Source organism: Mus musculus, chromosome X, assembly GCF_000001635.26.
Source record: "Mus musculus strain C57BL/6J chromosome X, GRCm38.p6 C57BL/6J".
Classification (NCBI taxonomy): domain Eukaryota; kingdom Metazoa; phylum Chordata; class Mammalia; order Rodentia; family Muridae; genus Mus; species Mus musculus.
In genome coordinates, this window is record NC_000086.7 from 98,767,003 (window position 1) to 98,786,625 (window position 19,623).

Genomic DNA, 19,623 nt, shown 5'->3' on the forward strand with positions numbered 1-19,623 from the left:
GTTTGACATCCTTAGTAATCAAGAATGTGCAAATCAAAACAATATTTATTTTTTTTATTTTGTTTTGTTTTTGTTTTTCTGTTTTCCTGTTTTGGGGTTTTTTTGTTTTTTGGGGGGGTTGTTTTGTTTTGTTTTTCGAGACAGGGTTTCTCTGTGTAGTCCTGGCTGTCCTGGAACTCACTCTATAGACCAGGCTGGCCTCGAACTCAGAAATCCGCCTGCCTCTGCCTCCCAAGTGCTGGGATTAAAGGCGTGCGCCACCACTGCCCGGTTTATACTGAGATTTTTATCTTACACATACCTGTCAGAATGTCTAAGATGAAATAAACAAATGACTGCTCACACTGGTAAGGATGTGGAGTAAGAAAAACACTCATCCATTGCTGGAGAGAATACAAGCTTGCCATTATGGACATCAGTATGGCAGTTCCTTGGGAAGATGGGAATTAATCTATCTCATGATTTCATTATTTTAACTGCTAATTAATACTCCATTTTGTAAATGCACCACATTTTCTTTATCCATTCTTCTGTTGAGGGACATCTAGGTTGTTTCCAATTTCTGTCTGTTATGAATATAACAGCAATGAAGAGTTGACCAAGTGTTTCTTGTAATAGGATAAAGTATCCTTTGGATATATGCCCAAGAGTAGTGTAGCTGGATCTTGAGGTAATTTGATTCCTATCTTCCTGAGAAACTACCACACCGATATCCATAGTGGGTGTACAAGTTTGCACACCCACCAGCAATGGAGAAGTATTTCCTTTGTTCCACATCCTCAATAGCATGAGCTATCATTTTTGTTATTGATCTTAGTCATTTTGACATGTATGAGATGAGATCTCAAAGTTGTTTTGATTTGCATTTCCCTGCTGGCTAAGGATATTGAACATTTCCTTAAGTGTTTCTCAGCTATTTGAGTGTCCTCTATTGAGAATTGTTTGTTATCTTGATGTCCAGTTTTTGAGTTCTTTATATATTTTGAGTATTAGCCCTCTACTGTATGTATAGGTGGCAAGAATCTTTTCCCACTCTGTAGATTGCTGCTTTGTCTGAATGATGGTGTCCTTTGCTTTTCAGTTGTATTGAGGTCCTGTTGTGGATTGGCCTAGTACTATTTGTATGTTGATGCTAATTCTGAAGGAGTGAGTCACACTCAGGTGACTTCTTGTGAACCAATCTCCTAATGAGTAAAGGAGCCAATCACTGGGCGAGTAGGCAGGACTTCCAGGTTGGACAGAGGAAGAGAGGAAGCAGGAGAGAGTTAGGTCCTTTTGGACAGGGATAGTGTGAGGACAGATGTAATTACGAGTGTCTCCCAGTTTCAATGGCAGATCTGTCAGGATTTGCCACCAGAGGAATCAGACTTGATAGGGCTTACAAGATTAAGTTTTAGTTGTTGCGCCCAGAGATTTAGTTACCATTGTTTCTGAGCTATATTTGTGTGGTGTTTATCTTCTCGCTTATCTTCTCTTGGAGATTCGACTAGGTTTCAGAGAGAAAGGTAGGGCAGCAAAGCATGGGTTTGCCTGATGTGCACCACAAAGGCTGTGGGGGCTTTGAAGCATGGGGCTGGTATGGGAACCTATGGAGCTGGGTGGAGACGTTTTGGGAGCTCCTCTGTCCCAGTGGCCTGGCTGGCACAAGAATGGGAACATGCCAGCTTGTTTTTAATATTTCCTGCAACATGGTCCCACTTATTGTTTGTTCTTAGTGCCTGCACTATCAGTATTTAGTGAAAAAAAATATTTTCCTGTGTCAATAAGTTCAAGATTATGGCCTAAGTTCTCTTCTCTCAGATTCAGGACACCTGGCCTTACATTGAGATTGTTTGATCCATTTGGAGTTGGGTTTTATGCAGAGTGACAAATGTTGATCTATTCAGATTCTTCTACATGCAGCTGTCCACTTTGACCAGCACCATTTTTTGAAGATGCTGGGGGTTTTTTCTGGTGTATGTATCTGGTTTCTTTGTAAAATATCAGGTGTCAATAGGTGTTTGAAATTATGTCTGGGTTGTCATATAGATGTCATTTATCAACATGTCTGTTTTTATGCCAGCACCACACTGTTTTTATTACTAGAGTTCTGTAGCACAATTTGAGGTCAGGGATCATAATAGCTCGGGCACTTCTTTTATTATTCATGAGTGTTTTAGTTATCTTGGTTATTTGTGTCTCCATATGAAGCTGAAAATTATCCTTTCAATTTCTGTGAAGAATTGTGTCAGAAATTTGATGTGGATTTCATTGGGTATGTAGACTGCTTTTGGCAGAATGGCAACTTTTACTAATCATATTAAGCCATGAGCATGGGAGATCTTTCCATTTTAAATATTTTCTTCAGTTTATTACTTCAATGTCTTAAGGTTTTAATTATCCAAATCTTTTACTTGCTTAGAGTTTCCCCAAGATATTTTTTTGAGCCTACTGTAAAGGGTATTGTTTCCTTGATTTCTTTCTCAGTCTGTTTCTCCTTTGAATATAAGGCAGCTACTGATTTTTGAGTTAATCTTGTATCCAGGTAATTTTCTGAGAGAATTTATCAGCTGTAGGCTTGCATCCCAGGGCTCTGGCTGTTCTAGAAGCCATGTCATATTAGAAGTTAACGAGTTGGGGCTGGTGAGATGGCTCAGCGGGTAAGAACACCGACTGCACTTCCGAAAGTCATGAGTTCAAATCCCAGCAACCATATGGTGGTTCACAACCATCTGTAATAAGATCTGACTCCCTTTTCTGGAATGTCTTAAGATAGATATAGTGTACTTATAGATAATAAATAAATCTTTAAAAAAAAAGAAGTTAACGAGTTCAGGTTTAAAAGGATAGTAATAGCTTTTTTTTTTTTTTTAAGGTCAGATTGCTTGGGGTTCAGGCAGAGGCTGGCAAATCAAATCTTGAACACACTTTTATATTTAAAAATCTGCCTCAATGGAAATACTAGACCTATGAATAGGAAAGATTGTCTTTGAAATTGTGGTTGAAATGTACCGGAAAGGCGTTGTCCTCCTGGGGTTAGATCTGTCCAGCGTCTTACAGTGGTTTGATGAGAACAGGAGTCAGCTACCTTTTCCCAGCCTGCAAAGACTCTGCACCATGGATTTGTCTGTCTGTCTGTGTTTACAAACTGTATTTGTTGGGTTTGGAATTGCATTTGTTGTTACCATTTTCTTCCTTTTTTGTTCCCTTTTTGGGTGGGAATTTTTTTCCCCAGGTCACAAAGGCAATTAATTTTTAATAATTTGTCTTCACCTCCTTCCGGTATTTGTACACAATGATTCAGTATTAGTAAGAAGTGCGTTATTTCTGTCATTGCTGATCTGTGTTGGTGCTCATTTGAGAAAATAAAGTTTTCAAATACAAAAAAAAAATGGCTACTCTATCTTGCTTCTTGAGTCCACTTACTTGGAATCTTTTTCCATCCTTTTACCCTGAAGAAATGTCTATCCTTGATTTTAGGGTGTGTTTCTTGAATGCAGAGGGGTGAATCCTGTTTTCAGATCCAATCTGTTGGTCTGAATCTTTTTATTGGGGAATTGAGACCATTGATGTTGAGAGTCGTCAATGTGCACTGTTTGTTGATTTCTACTATTTTGTTTTTGTGGAATGAGTTCCGCCCCCCTTTTGATTTGCTAGTCTGAATTTATTTATTCTCTCTCTCTCTCCCTCTCTCTCTCTCTCTCTCTCTCTCTCTCTCTCTCTCTGTGTGTGTGTGTGTGTGTGTGTGTGTTCTTTTCTTGTTGTTATTAAACTTTTCAGGATGAAGTTCTCTCGTAGTATCTTCTGATCAAATGGATTTGTAGATAAGTACTGATTAAATTTGGTTTTTATCATGGAATGCCTTATTTTCTCCGTCTATTGTGATTGAAAGTTTTGTTGGGTATAATATGGCATCTTTGGTCTCTTAGCATTTGTAGAACATCTATCCAGGTGCTTCTGGCTTTGCAATAACTGTAATTGTAGATGCTAATATCTGCTCTTGTCTTTGTTAGGTGGATATTTTGTGCTTGGTTTCTGTTGCCCTCTTTAGTTCTTAGAAGAGTGTGGTAGAAATATATTGACTTGTAAGCAATTCTTCTGGGATCCTGATTGGAGTGGCCACAGAGTTACCAGGGAGAAAGTGTTTCTAAGTATTGGGAACTAACACTAAGAATGGGGATGGGACAGAAGGGTGCAGAGAGGTTCCATAGGAGGTAGGAAACCTGGGTATACCACCAGAAGTTTCTTAGACCCCCTAGAAATGGGAGCAGAAAGGATAATGAGTCAACAACATGCAGTATGCTTCAGAGATAGGGATAAGACTGGCAGACTGGAATTGGACTGGAGGGAGATATGGCAAATTTCAGGAAGTGCCTCCTGGAATTAGTGGCTGAGACAAAGGGATGAGGTAATGGAAAAGGGTTGCAGGAGAGGATGCACATGATCCCCTGGGATTGGGGGCCAAGTGGAGGCAGAGTCCACTGGAAGTGGTTTGTTACAAAGCTTGGGTTAAGACTGGTGAGGTAGTATTGGGGAACAGAAAGAAGAACGAAGGTGTCCTACTGGATTTCCTGGATATTATGGCCAGTCAGTTTCCAGGGTAAGCCCTTTTATTTTTATTTTATTACCTTAGAGATCTTTTGCTTATATATTAATGGTTTCTGATTACTTATGGGTTTTCTGTGTGCATCTATATGCTTCTTGTCCTTTTTCTTTGGCTCTTTTTTCTTTGTTTGCCCTATCCTTATTTGTTTGCTTTTATTTTTATTTTATCTTATTTTATTATCATTACTTAGCATCTTCCTATGTCTCAATTAATATAGTCATAGATTTATTTTAAGTGAACTTTAGGCTTATTGTCTCCTTGAAACAGATACTAACTTACATTTTAGCTTCCTCTGAATAAGAAGCCACACTAAGGGCTGGAAATATATGCACTGACTGCTCTTCCATGTCCTGAGCTCAGTTCCCAGTAATCTGTAATGGAATCTGATGCCCTCTTCTGGTGTGTCTAAAGACAGCAATAGTGTGTATGTGTCTGTGTGATAAAACACACAGACACACACACACATACACACACACACACATGGAGAGAGATATAATATATGGTCTTTTTTTAAAAAGCCAAACTGAATGTGGTAGTTCATTTACAACTTTCATTTAAAACTTCATTTGAGGCTTGTTTAACCTAGTTTTTTGTTTGTTTTGTTTGTTTTGACTAGTAAGTTGAGGCCATTAATATTTAAGGTTATTAATGAAAGGTGTCCATCGATTGCTGTCCTTTTTTTTAAAAAATCTGTTTGTGTACTTAGTTCTATTTTATGTTTCTTAAATTATAAGCTTCATTTGTTTGTTGCTATAGCCTCTTGCACTGGTTTATCCCTTGTAGCTATTCTTTTGCTACTTTGTGGGTTTTCTTCCACCCTTCTCCACCCTTCTTCTTCTACCCTTTCAACCCCCTAACACTAGGTAGGAGAGAAAAAAATGATACAGGGGAAAGGAGGCAAATATACCATTAAACTAGTTCCTGCTGATTAGGGGCATCAAGTTTCTTGGGGCAAATTTGATCTTCAACATCAGGATACCTAATTTCTTGTTGTTGTTTCTTCTTTGTGTGTGACTACTTAACAAACAGCAACTAATCAACAACCCACCATGCCTCTTGGGGCCTTAGCATTTATATACCCTCTGAAGAGTTCCCAGAATTCCAAATGTCACACAATCTCAGAAACTATCTGCAGCTGACAAAACAATGCCTCTGCTAGAGTCATAATCTGAAGAGTGCCACGTCCCACACGTAAGATTAAAACAAAAACATATTACCAGAATATTTTTGTGTTTTTTTAAAAGAAGCCAAAATTCTCGTGGGGAGGGCGTGTCAGGGGACGATGGGTGGAAATTCTGTAAATACTCATGTATGTATTACTTAACAAAATAATTTTTTGATTAAAAATTCCAAAAGAAATAGTTCTTGTCTTTGCTGCCTCTTATAAAAACAGTCATCTTACCTATATGATCTCCCAGAATCTGTGACTCTTATTTCTCGTCATATCTCTACTGATCACCTCCTTCCAGATCCTATGTGGTCCTACCCAGACAAATATTTCCCCCAGAATGACACTTAATATCCCTATGTCTAACTGTATTCATCAGCCAATGGAAATAAACCATATATTCATATTGCATGATTCCTCCTTCTTTGGAGGTTTTTCTACAGAGGTCCATAATTCATACTAAAACTCACACTCATATTTCATCCAATGAAAACTACACAAGGAATTTTCTTGTCCACCACATTCTATACTTCACTGGATTGTGGGTTTTGTTTACTTACTTGGAGAAAATTAAGAACTATTTAGTGAAGCATTTTTTTCTTTATTACTGTAGCAGTAGTAAAACATGATCTTACTCTTTATGACATGCCTACCACTACAAGATGAGTCCTCAGACCCCCACCCCCAAATGTGTCTGGGGCATGTTACTGTTTTGAACAAATCAACCAGAAATAACACTAAGTGACTTCTAAGTTTAGGTCATAACTGTTTAGCAATTCTCTTGGAAGTCTGACTCTGCACACTTCTTATGCAAGATATGAGGTGGTATTGTTAAAAAAAAAAAAAGTGAGTAGCCCTGAGACTAAAAGTCAGATTAAAAGTCTGCTCAATGCAGACATTCTGGTCAATTTTTCCTACCAGCAGAACCCAGGCTTCCAAGCTTGCCAGGAACACCATTTCAAACTGCTAAAATGAGCCATGTGTTCAGTGAGTGTTACTACATGGCAAAGAAGAGATACTCAATGGTCCCTGCCTAACAAATTGCCTATAATTAAGCAATTTTACTATAAGCCATTAGGTTTTAGAATAGGTTTTCATAAAGCAACTAGCTCCAAACTCACAGAAAAATGTGACTGTGAAACACCGAGGAAGCCTTGACTTTGAACAGAAGAAAACATGCCACTGATAGCGATTATTTGTACAGATGCCCAGTTGGGCCAATATATTCAGATGGACCCTGGAGGACACAGTTACCAGTTTTTCATGTTCAGGGAGGACTGCCCTGAACAAGCAAGTATATAAGCGGTTTCTAATAGACAATCCAGGCTAATTATGTATTTGCATATGCTTCACTGAAAGTGAATTGGCAGCAACACCCAGTCTCCCATGCCACAACAGATAAGATGAGCCTCGTCACCCAATTTTTATAACACGATTTTCTGCTAGAAAAAAAAAAAAAGCTAGGACTATGGGAACAAACCATGCTGAACCCTTGTTTCTATTACTCTTTCACCGCTAAAACCTTACATTTCTTAGAAGCTCAGCATTCACCCAAGGAATCCCTTTTAAGTAAGCTTTATCTTTATTTGCCTTTCTGACCACTGCATTAAGTTTTGTGAGCTTGCTATGGAAAAAAAAAAAAAAAACCACCACCACCACCAACTCTGTATCTCGATAGAAACACAACCACAAGAAACCACAACCTAAACCTGGAGAATCAGATTGCAACAGAATAACAACAAAATTAAAGCTGAATAATGTCTAGCTAAACAGAGATGGTATCCACTCTACTATCACGGGATTGCTCAGGAATCATTGATGGCAAACAAGCTACCAAAAATGGCTTCAAAACTACATTGTTTGCAGTGGTGTGGGCCTCTTAATGTTATTTCCATCATTCCTCAAACTTAAACTTTGTACTTTACCAACTCCATTCTGAGTAAGAAAAGCATACAGACAGGCTTCCTCATTATACAGGAAGTCTGCAACCCAGACGCTTACACACCACTTCTGAGATACTAAAGCTACCCACAACTACTTTGAAGAATACCACAGCTGGGTTCTCCACCTTTTCTCTCTTCATAGCTCCTGCCACAATTTACATTCATTTATGGAGATGACCAAGCAAGAACCATTGTCATGTTCTTGGGTCAGGAACTTCCTTATGGTTTGTTATCCAAATTAGTTTCAGATTCCAATTTTATAAAGGATGTAAAACTGTGAAACAAAAATGTGTAACAGAGAACCAAGAGGAAGAGTAAGGAAAAACACATCTCGAAAGGGATGATTCCTGTTCCAGTAGTGTAGAGCTTTGTGAACTGGCTGGTTTTGTTTCAACTTGACTGAAGCTAGAGTCATCAGATAGAAAGGAGCCTCAGTTGGGGAAAGTGTAGCCCAGTTGTAGCAGAGAACCCCAGCTGTTATTGAGATGTCAGTAACATGGGATGACCACCTAGAACAGCAGCAGCAGTGAAGTGAAGCCAGCCACAGCCTGGATGTTCTATGTACTGCAGGGGACAGAGCTGGAGATGCCCTTTGCAGGACTCCAGAATATCATGAGTGGATCCCAGACATTGGACAGTTAGAGTTTGGTTTTGCTTTGATTTGTGACTGTACCCTGATTTTTCCCTCTTGAAGTAAAGTATTAGTTATTATTATTTTTTGTTATTATTATTATTATTTTACTGGAGCCCACAACTGAGGGATTTTAAAATTTAAAAGACATTGGATTTTAAAGAAAAGTAGTATTTTTAAAGGGACTAAATTATTTTTGAGTTAAGGGGTTTTTATTAATTATTTACTTTGCATTCCAATCTCAGCCCCCCCCTTCCAGGTCTCCTCCCAGTCCCTCACTTTCTCCTCCCCTCCCCATGTGTGCCTGTCCCTTTCTCCTCAGAAAAGGAAAGGTCTCCCATGGATATCAAACTGACTTGGCACATCAAGTTGCAGTAGGATTAGGTGCATCTTCCCCTATTGAGGCTAGACAGGGCAGCCCATTTAGGGAAAAGGGATCCAAAGGCAGACAATAGAGTCAAGAGACAGGGACTGAAATTTTAATGTGTTTGATTTTGTAAAGAATGTGCGATTTTTATGTTATTTATGTTTTTAATGTAAGATCTTTGGGATCAACAAGAAAGGGTTGTTGCCTAATAGTGTTGTGTTTGTTTTGACAAGGGATCAGCTGTACTGACTGGTTTTGTATCAATTTGACACAAGCTAGAGTCATCAGAAATAAAGGAGCCTTCCTTGAGGGAGTGCCTTCTTAAGATCCAGCTGTAGGACTTTTCTTAATTAGTGATCAATGGGAGAGCGCCCAGCACACTGTGGGTGGTGTCATCCCTAGGCTGGTGATCCTGGGTTCTCTATGAAAAGCAGGCTGAACAAACCAGGGGAAGAAACCCTGTAAGAAGCACCCATCCATGACCTCTGCATCAGCTCCTACTTCCAGGTTCCTGCCTTGCTTGAGTGCCTGTCCTTATTTCCTTTGGTAATAAACAGCAATAGCAATATGGAAATGTAAGCCAAATAAACTCTTTCCTCTCCAACTTGCTTTTTGATCATGGTGCTATATCACAACAACTGAAACCCTAAGACATTTTGCTATCAAGAAGACAAAAGAGATGAGGATGTGCTAAAGTGCTAAAGAGAAAGACAAGCTGAGCTTTTTTTTTTTTTTTTTTTAGGTACAGCTGAATGAACTAGAGGTCAATGCCTCTGAGAACCACACAGGCAGTGAGCCAAAGATGTGCCATCATTAGAGAATACTCAAGTCTGCCTGAGCTAGTAAACCATCTATGAGGCTTGAGTGAAAACACTCAAACTCAAAACATTCCGGTCATTTCTTATGAGCAACCAGAGAATACGAAAAACAATACTTACATAATCAATGTTTTTCACACTTATAAAGCACTTCCATACTATTATATCTTTAAGGGTGCTTCATAATAAATAGAGGAGCGGCAATCATTCTCCTTACTTTATAAGAGTAAAGGAAGGACAAGAAAAACAAACTGATTAGTACAGAGGCAAGAAGTTAGTTAGTGGCTGAGTCAGATTCAAATACTAAATACCCTACCCTTAAAACCTATCTTCAACCATACTTCTCGATGAGTCTAGAAAATAGTAGCATTATTCCAAAAAGCTACTACCACAGTGCTGGAAAGGGGCAGGACAATATGAATACAACAACTTAAAATGGAAATAACTCTTTAACAAAACTTAGATGCCAATAAAAAGACATCCCACGAAGGATGGAGAAGAGAGACCCCCTTTGCTATTCTGTACTGAGTTCCCACCTTACACACAAACCATTACCTTCAAATGAGAATCATTCAAACCATCTATTTCCAGATTTGGGTACCAAGTTTGGGTTGGAGCCATGAATAATCTTCCAAAGAAGTGTAGTTGCTGCTGATCTATGGACCACACAAAACATTTTCTCTGTGGAGGTTTGGTTGGCTGGCTGGTTGGTTGGTTGATGTTGTCTGGTTTGTTTGTTTGTTTGTTTGTTTGCTTGTTTGTTTTAAAACAGGAGCCCATTTTCCACAGGCTGGCCTCAAATTCTCCATGTAGCCAAATATTGCCTTGAATTTCTGATGATCCTGCTTAAACATCTTTCCTGGGATCTGGGAATACAAGTTCTTTTGTATTACCACACTAAGGTCAGGATTATCTTTAAACCCATTAAAATGATTAGAATCTGAAACAGAAAATTGTCTTAGGCACAAATCTAGAAATATATGTGAAAGACCTTTATAAAGAAGTTACAAAACATTGATGAAATACATCAAGTAATATTAGTAAACAGAAAGATGACCCATCTATCAAGACACAAAGAGTCATCATTTTAAGATGTTAGTAACTTACTTTGGGAATATCAGCAAACTGATTCTAAAGTTAACCTATTTTTAAGGCTTACTACAAAGTCACAGTAATGAGACAATGTGGAACTAGAGAACAAATAAAAGAATTTATCCACTAACCAGAAATAGAAGAAACAAAGAAATATTTGCACTGGGAAAGGATGATCTTTTAAGAAATGGTGAGGGAGTAAAAGACCACAAGGCCTCAGTCCTAGACAAAGAATTATAGGTAGTTAATGAATACTAAGAACAGGAAAATTGTTTTCATCAGGAAAGAGCAAAGCATCTGGTGTCAAAGAGGCAGCGATGAAAACATACACACAAGTAACATATAAACTTGGCAGGTGTGTGTGTGTGTGTGTGTGTGTGTGTGTGTGTGTGTGTGTAAAAGCATTGAAAAGTCTATGAATTTGAAAGAAATGGGGGTTTGGAAGAATGACAAGGAAATAGATATAATTATTAGCTCAAAAAAATTTAAACTATTTTTTGAAAAAAAAAAAAGGCTGAGCAAACCATGGGGGGCAAGACAGTAAGCAGAATTCTTCTATGGCCTCTAAACATCAGGTCCTGCCTCCAGTTGCTCACCTGGTTTAAGTTTCTACCTTAGATATATATGTTAGCCAAACAAACCGGTTCCTTGCTCCTACCCCAAATAAACTTGCTGAACAAGGCAAGATAAACAGTATTTAAAAGATACAAATAGTAAAAAGTCATACTATCATTATTTGCAGATGCTATGCTACTTATTACACATTAGATATATAGGAAGTTCTACCAGGAAACCTCTGGAAATGATGAATAAATTCAGCAGGATGGCAGAACACAGAGTCAGCTTGCACAAGGCAATACCTTTTCTATGCACCATCAAACATAAATAGAAGGAGATCATGGAACATAATCCCAATCAGAAGAGCCTCAAAGAAAATAAACTATTTAAAAATAAGCCTAACCAAGGAGGTCAAGTACTTGTACAATGAAAACATTACACATCTGAAGAAAGAGAGAAAGATACTAGAAAATGGAAAAAAAAAAAACGCCCTATACTTATAGCTAGGTAGAATTAATATTATGAAAATAAAAATTTTACCAAAAGACATTTACAGATTCAGTGCAATCCCAATCAAAATCCCCATCTCATATGTCACAGAAATAGAAAAGTTATCCTGAAATTAATGTAGAACCACAAAAGACCTTGGATAGCCAAAAAATCCTTAGCAAAAAGAACAATGATGGAGAGATTGTTAGTCCAGATCTCAAAACATACCATAGTAATAAAAGCACAAAAACAAACATGTAGACCAATAGAAGAAAATTGAAGACCCAAACATGAGTACAAATAACTTCAGCAATTGAATATTTGACAAAGGTAACAAAAACACACATTGAAAAAAGAAAAGAAAAAGAAAACATCTTCAACAAATGATACTGGGAAAACTGGAATTCCACTTGCAGAAGAATGAAATTAGGCCCATCTCTATCACCTTGCCTAAAAACTACCTCTAAATGGTTCAGACACCCCAATGTCAAAGCTGAAATGCTGAAACTCCTAGAAGTAAACATAGGCAGTATCTATACCATATAGGTGGGGGGAAAAAAACTTTGCCACCTGTATATCTCGCTGAGAACTAATACCCAGAGTATATTAAGAATTTTTAAAAAATAAAATAAACACTGACTGGTATCTGAGAAGACAACTCTCAAAGGGAGAAAAAATTGCCTCATCCCCAACTACTAGGGGCATACGAATCAAAACAACTTTAATACTTCACCTTACCCCAGTCATAAGAGTAAAGATCAACAAAACAACCAACAAAAAATGCTGGCATGGGTGTGGAGAAAAGGGAACTCAATAACCACATGGTAAAAGTTAAACAAAGAATTTGAAGGATTCTTGAATCCTTCGAAAATCATAGACCCAAATGTACCAAACTCATAAGAGATATCTGAATAAGTAAAGTTGGCGCTCTTACATTTCATGATGACTTTTTAGAAATGCCGTTTTAAAATGTTTATGAGCACTAATTGCTCTTCTAAAGAACCCGGCTTCAATTCCCAGCATACACACATGATGAGTTACAACCAGTATGTAAATTCAGTTCCAGGCAATCCCTCTTCTGGCCTCTGCAGGTATCTGACATGCATATGAGACACAAGTATATATACAAGCAAAACAGCCACACAAAAAGTATACAAAAATTAAAAGAAAGAAATGAGCGAAAGTCAATAAAATTTTAGTTCTGCTCTGAAAAAAACCCTTATTGTGGTTAATTTGCTTGTCTGTTTGATTGGATCCAGTAAGATAACAAACCCAGGAGTGTCGGTGAAAGTACTTCCCGAAGGACTAACTGAACAGAGGAAGGCCATCCCCCCAAAGTAGTGATCCAGATACACAGAGGTCTGAGGGCAAAGTAGTGGTATATTTTGTTTATTCTCCTTTCACTGCTTGCTGATAAAAATTTCTACCTTATGGTTGCTATGGCTGACAACCTTTGGTATTAAAACCCAGCTTATTGGCCTTTTTCTTTATAGGATATCTTGTTTGTTTACATTTCAAATGTTATCCCCTTCCCCGGTTCCCTTAACAAACCCCTAACCCAGCCCCCTCCCCCTGCTTCTATGAGGGTGCTCCCCCACCCACCTACTCACTCCCATCTTCCCACCCTCCAATTCCTCTACATTGGGGCATTGAGCCTTCACAGGACCAAGGGCCTCTCCTCCCATTGATGTCTGACTAGGCCATTATCTGCTACATATGCAGACAGAGCCATGAGTCCCACCATGTGTACTCTTTGGTTGGTGGTTTAGTCCCCAGGAGCTCTGGGGGTTAGTTCATATTGTTGTTCCCCCTATGGGGCTGCAAACCCCTTCAGCTCCTTGGGTTCTTTCTCTAGCTCCTCCATTGTGGACTTGATGCTCAATCCAATGGTTGGCTGCAAGCATCCACCTCTGCATTTGTCAGGTTCTGGCAGAGCACAAGCTAAAGACCAGAGACACTTCAGAAGTCCTTCAGTGCTATATTGGGATTTCTGAGGCATTTGGCCATATTGATTGAATAGCTACTAGGTTCCCAGCATCTCCAATGAACATTGTTCTTGGTATTCATTAACTACCTATAATTCTTTGTCTAGGACTGAGGCCTTGTGGTCTTTTACTCCCTCACCATTTCTTAAAAGATTATCCTTTCCTCGTGCAAATACTTTCTTTGTTTCTTCTATTTATGGGTAAGTTAATCTAAAACATCCATATAGGGTAAGTTAATCTAAAACATTCCTTTTTAATATATACCCATCCAAATGATTCTGTTGCTTTACAGAACCCTTACCAATACAGTGACCTACCATCATCATCCTTTCATTTTCTACTTCATTGAGCAATTCAGCAAATTCCTTGAATGATTCCGCTGATAAGAAAAGAAAAGATAAAGCAAATTAGTAAGGGTCCTGTTGTGCCATGAAATGTTCCTGAACCACAAAGAGACCTCTAAGGAGCTGAATCTGATACAATGACATTAGGGTCTCATTATTCAAACTTGAGATTGAGTCACATCACCATCTCTAAAGCAGGAGAATGGGAGGGGCCCTGAGCCCAGGTTTAGGCAAGCATTTACAGAAACAAGAAAGGGGTATCTAACAGAGAAATCCTGTCTCAAAAGAAAGAGGAAGAAGAAGAAGAAGAAGAAAGGGGTATCTAGCCCGGTACATATCTGATGGGGGGGGGGTAATTATGGACTTTAATATAATTGGCTGGTGCTGGGAGCCAAGCCATAAACTTAACTTCTGCTTTTTACATGATGGTGGTTGTTAGGAAATGAAGGGTTAGGGGCAGGCTTGCAACCTGGGGTGCAGATTTGTTGGGGATATAACCTGGAAGCTGGTGCTACATGCAGGTCTTGTTGGGGGTAACCTGGAAACTGGTACTAGGAACCAACCTGTTAGTTAACTTGAGTTCAACCTTAGGTCAGGTTCTCTAAGATGAAGTCTAAATCCAAAAGATTTGGTCTCAGTACATATTGATACATAGGCAAAGATCCCTGTAAGGAGACATAGGTACCAGTACCTTAATTTCAGAGAGTTGCTAGGTAGTGCCATCAGATCTACAGTACCCAGGAGGACAGCTTCAGTACCTGTTATATATTGCTCTTCTTTGTCTTTCCTTTTTTTTTTTTTTTTGCTAATCCCCAGATAGAGAATTATTTCAGAGACAATATTGTATTTAATCCTCATAGTCACACATAAAACTACCAGGGGCTTCTCTCATATGAACAAACAAAACTGTGTTAGGACCCTTGGCTACACAGTGAGAACAAAGCCAACCTGGGCTACAGAGTACCCATGTCTCAGGAACTTATAAAAGTTCCTTCCTTTTATCTTAACCCTAAACCTAACGCCTTGCATTATGTTTTTAAGTATGTCTACAGATATAGATTTTACAGTATCATAGATAAGCAAGGAAAATACAGATTAGAAAAGACATAAGACAGTGTATTAGATGAAAAGGATTTTAGTTTAGTGTCTTTGTGTAAATGACTTGACCTCTCTAAGCTTCAGCTACCTTACTTATTAAGAGTTATGACCATCTACTTAAGTGCCTAGCTCTCCATAACAACAACCAAATTATGTTGCAAATGTGGAGTATGCATATGAAGTAGCTAATACTAACATTTCCCCTCTTCTGCCACTTACTGGCAGGGTGACAGCAATTCACTTCTCCACCCTGAGTTTCATTTTTTTTTTCATGCACACAAGATAAACTAAATAGATTTTATTGTGTCTTCAAATTCCTCAACTTCCCACCACAAGCAACAAGAACATTCTCAAATAGAATCTCAATTGCAGAAAACATGGAAGCCTGGGCAAACAAATGTGTGCAGATATTTCTTTGTTTGACTGGTTTGTTAGTTGGTTTTGCGATGTGTAGCTGAGACTAGCCTCTTTAAGGCTCCTGAGTGCTAGAATTACAAGCCTGCAATAAAATATCCAGACCCCAAATTAGTGTTTTATAAGTAAAAAGACTTCTGGTAGATTCCTTTCTTAACATATTAATTATTCTGGAGTGTGATATTCAATTTTCACAAATTTGTACATTTCAAAACTTGCCATTATTGGTTGCCAATCAACTGGGGTCAGGAAACAATTTTTATTGTCTGCATTTATTGAAGCCTATTTTTTGATTTAACAAAGGGTCACTTGAATATCCCACATACACTTGAAAAGAGATTCCTCTACACTTCTTAGGTGAAGAACAGAAGAGGACATGAATCCCCTGGATTGTAAAAGGAGTTGCAGGCCATTGTAAGACACCATGTGGCCAATAGTAATGGAACCTGGGACTTCTGGAAGAACAGCAAGTGCTCTTAATCACTGAGCTATCTGCTAAGCCCTAAGTTCACTTTTCTTTACTGTTGCACATCAAACAAACAATAAGTGTGGTTGTTTGAATAGGAATGACTATCATAGACTCCTGTGTGTGAATAGCTAGCCCACAGGGAATGTCCCTATTAAGATGTATGGCCATGATGGAGTACCTGCAGTCTTGTTGGAGGAAGTATGTCAGTATGGAGATGGGCTTTGAGGTCTCACATATACACTCAAGCTCCACCCAGTTTGGAACCCAGTCTTCTGACTGCCTTTGAATCAAGAAGTAGAACTCTGAGCTTCTTCTCCAGCACCATGTCTGAATGAACACTGCCATTCTTCCCACCATAATGGATGACAGAGTAAACCTCTGAAACTGTAAGCCAGCTAGCTGTCAAGTAAATGTTGTCCTTTATAAGAGCTGCCTTGGTTATGCTGTCTATTCCAGGCAATGGAAATCCTAATTAAGACAACAATCAAAGGTTACTTTTTAATCCATAATTTAGGAACTGCCCCGGCCTTCAAATGGGTGCCTTCAATTATTTTCCTTTACCCTTTGGGTTTGTTGATCCTTTCTACTCACTGTACAAATCTGATATTCAGCCACTGTGGTGAATTTAATTTATTGTACTTTTAAAATGCAGATATTTAGATTTTTCCTTGTAAAAAATATTTTCATTCTTTTTTAAGATTTATTTATTTTGAGTATACTGTTGCTCCCTTCAGGCACACCAGAAGAAGGCATCAGGTCCCATTACAGATGGTTGTGAGTCAATATGTGGTTGCTGGGAATTGAACTCAGGATCTCTGGAAGAGCAGTCAGTGCTCTTAATGGCTAAGCCATCTCTCCAGACCAATATTTTCAGTCTTTATGTTGATTTTCTTTATGAGAAGTTGTTCTGCTGGTCCGCCATTTGCACCCTTGAGCTGAGCTGTTCCACAGTGTACTGTGCAAGGGTCCCCACCAGGAGAGAGCTGTTCTCGCAGGAGTGTTTTCACTACCGGGCTGGGAGGTGAGATAGCCACTTCCTCTCCAATAACTGTCTGGAGTGGGACTGGCCAGGAGCACATGGGGCAAAGGAACAATGGAACAGCAGGGACAGGATCCTTCCGGTCCACTATCTGCACCCAGAGCTTGGGCTGTTCCAGAGTCCTCTGAATACAAGTTCTGTCAGGGGAGAGCTGGTCTCACAGGAGTGCTGACACAGGCTTACAGACCCGCTGGAGGGACAAGCTCCAGTCAGAGACAGCAAGACCATCTAACACCAGAGATAGCCAGAAGGTGAAAGGCAAATGCAAAAATCTTACCAACAGAAACCAAGGCTATTTGGCATCATCAGAATCCAGTTCTCCCACCATACTAAGTGACACATACCCCAACACACCAGAAAAGCAAGCTTTGGATTTAAAATCATAATGCTGATGGAGGATTTTTAAGGACAACATTAATAACTCCCTTAAAGAAATACAGGAGAACACAGCTAAACAGGTCGAAGCCCATAAAGAGGAAACACAAAAATCCTTTAAAGAATTACAGGAAAATACAACCAAAGCGGTGAAGGAACTGAACACCACCATCCAGGATCTAAAAATGGAAGTAGAAACAATAAAGAAATCACAAAGGGAGACAACCCTGGAGATAGAAAATGTAGGAAAGAGATCAGGAGTCATAGATGTAAGCATCAACAACAGAATACAAGCGATAGAAGAGAGAATCTCAGGTGCAGAAGATTCCATAGAGAACATTGACACAACAGTCAAAGAAAATGTAAAAAGCAAGAAGATCCTAACTCAAAACATCCAGGAAACCCAGAACATAATGAGAAGACCAAACCTAAGGATAATAAGTATAGGAGAGAGAGAAGATTCCCAACCTAAAGGGCCAGTAAATATCTTCAATAAAATTATAGAAGAAAACTTCTCGAACTTAAAGAGATTCCCATGAACATACAAGAAGCCTACAGAACACCAGAAAAGAAATTCCTCCTGTCACATAATAATTAAAACACCAAATGCACAAAACAAAGAAATAATATTAAAAGCAGTAAGGAAAGAAGGTCAAGTAACATATAAAAACAGACCTATTAGAATTACAACAGACTTTTCGCCAGACTATGAAAGCCAGAAGATCCTGGACAGATGTTATATGGACAGCTAAGAGAACACAAATGCCAGCCCAGGATACAATACCCAGCAAAACTCTCAATTAACATAGATGGAAAATCCAAGATATTCCATGACAAAAACAAATTTACCAATATTTCTCTACAAGTCCAGCCCTTCAAAAGATCATAAATGGAAAACTCCAACACAAGGAGGGAAACTACACCCTAGAAAAAGCAAGAAAATAATCTTCTTTTAATAAACCAAAAAGAAGATAGACACAAAAAACATAATTCCACCTCTACCAACAAAAATAACAGGAAGCAACAATTACTTTTCCTTAATATCTCTTAATATCAATGGACTCAATTCCCCAATAAAAAAGACATAGAATAACAGACTGGATACGAAAACAGGACCCAACATTTTGCTGCATACAGGAAATGCACCTCAGTGACAAAGACAGACAGGACACCTCAGAGTAAAAGGCTGGAAAACAATTCTCCAAGCAAATGGTCCCAAGAAACAAGCTGGAGTAGGAATGCTAATGTTGAATAAAATAGACTTTCAACCTAAAGTTATAAAAAAGATAAGGAAGGACACTTCATACTCAAAGGAAAAATCTACCATGAAGTACTCTCAATTCTAAATATCCATGTTCCTAAAGCAAGGGCACCCACATTCATAAAAGAAATTTTATTAAAGCTTGAAGCACATACTGCACCTCACACAATAACAGTGGGAGACTTCAACACCCCACTGTCAGTAATGGATCATGGAAACAGAAACTAAACTGTGGGGCAATGGGCTATGCACAGTCTGGTCTCCAGTCGAACTGAGGTGTGGAACCCTGGTACCCAGTGGTGGTAACTCCCACCTACATGGGACAGTAGGCATTCCCTCACATCTCCTGGACTCCTGGCTCCTGTCTAAGTTACTGCCCCCACAGCCCCCACAGGAGAAATGTGGCTTTTAGTCACATAGACAATGTCCCAAGCTTCTGACCTTCGGGCTAGACTCCTCTCAGTTACCTAGCAACACCAAGATAACAAGCCCACCATAAGAGGGGCTCCTTGGCCCCACCTCACTCTCTCCTCACTCTCTTTTACTCTCTTTCCTTGCTTTCTCTCTCTCTAACCTCTTACTCTCTAGCCTTTCCTTCCTTCCTTCCTTCCTTTCTTTCTTTCTTTCTCTCTCTCTCTCTTTCTCTCCCCCTTCCCTCGTCTTGGCCATGGCCGGTCTCCCCCTCTCTTTTACCTTCTCTCTTTCCCCCTGCCTTTCTACAATAAAGCTCTAAAACAATAGATTGTCTCTGTTCATCAAGGCCTGCTGTGTTTGGGCAATGGGATAGGCTTTCTCCTAATGAGCCGTTTCTAATCTCCCGATGGAAGGTCTTCCTGTGGTCCAGCCACAGACCAGACTAAGGACTCTCGCCTATGTGGAAACTTCTCTCCCTCTGCCCTCTCTCCCATAACTCCGGGGCCAAGGGTGTCGCCCCGGGGCCCCTGGTATCGGGGGCTACCTCTTGTCCACCCCCACCCTGTGGCGTCA

General features: G+C 39.2%; 1 protein-coding gene across 6 annotated transcripts in view; it reads right to left on the reverse strand.

The window, feature by feature from the left end:
- The window catches only part of Ophn1 (oligophrenin 1), a 336,803-nt gene that overhangs the window by 212,723 nt on the left and 104,457 nt on the right, over positions 1-19,623 (reverse strand). For all 6 annotated transcript variants that reach the window (NM_001313754.1, NM_001313755.1, NM_052976.4 and 3 more), the window contains one exon: positions 13,954-14,015. In NM_001313754.1, coding sequence (NP_001300683.1) covers positions 13,954-14,015 — 62 coding nt within the window. The remainder of the gene's footprint in view (positions 1-13,953; positions 14,016-19,623) is intronic.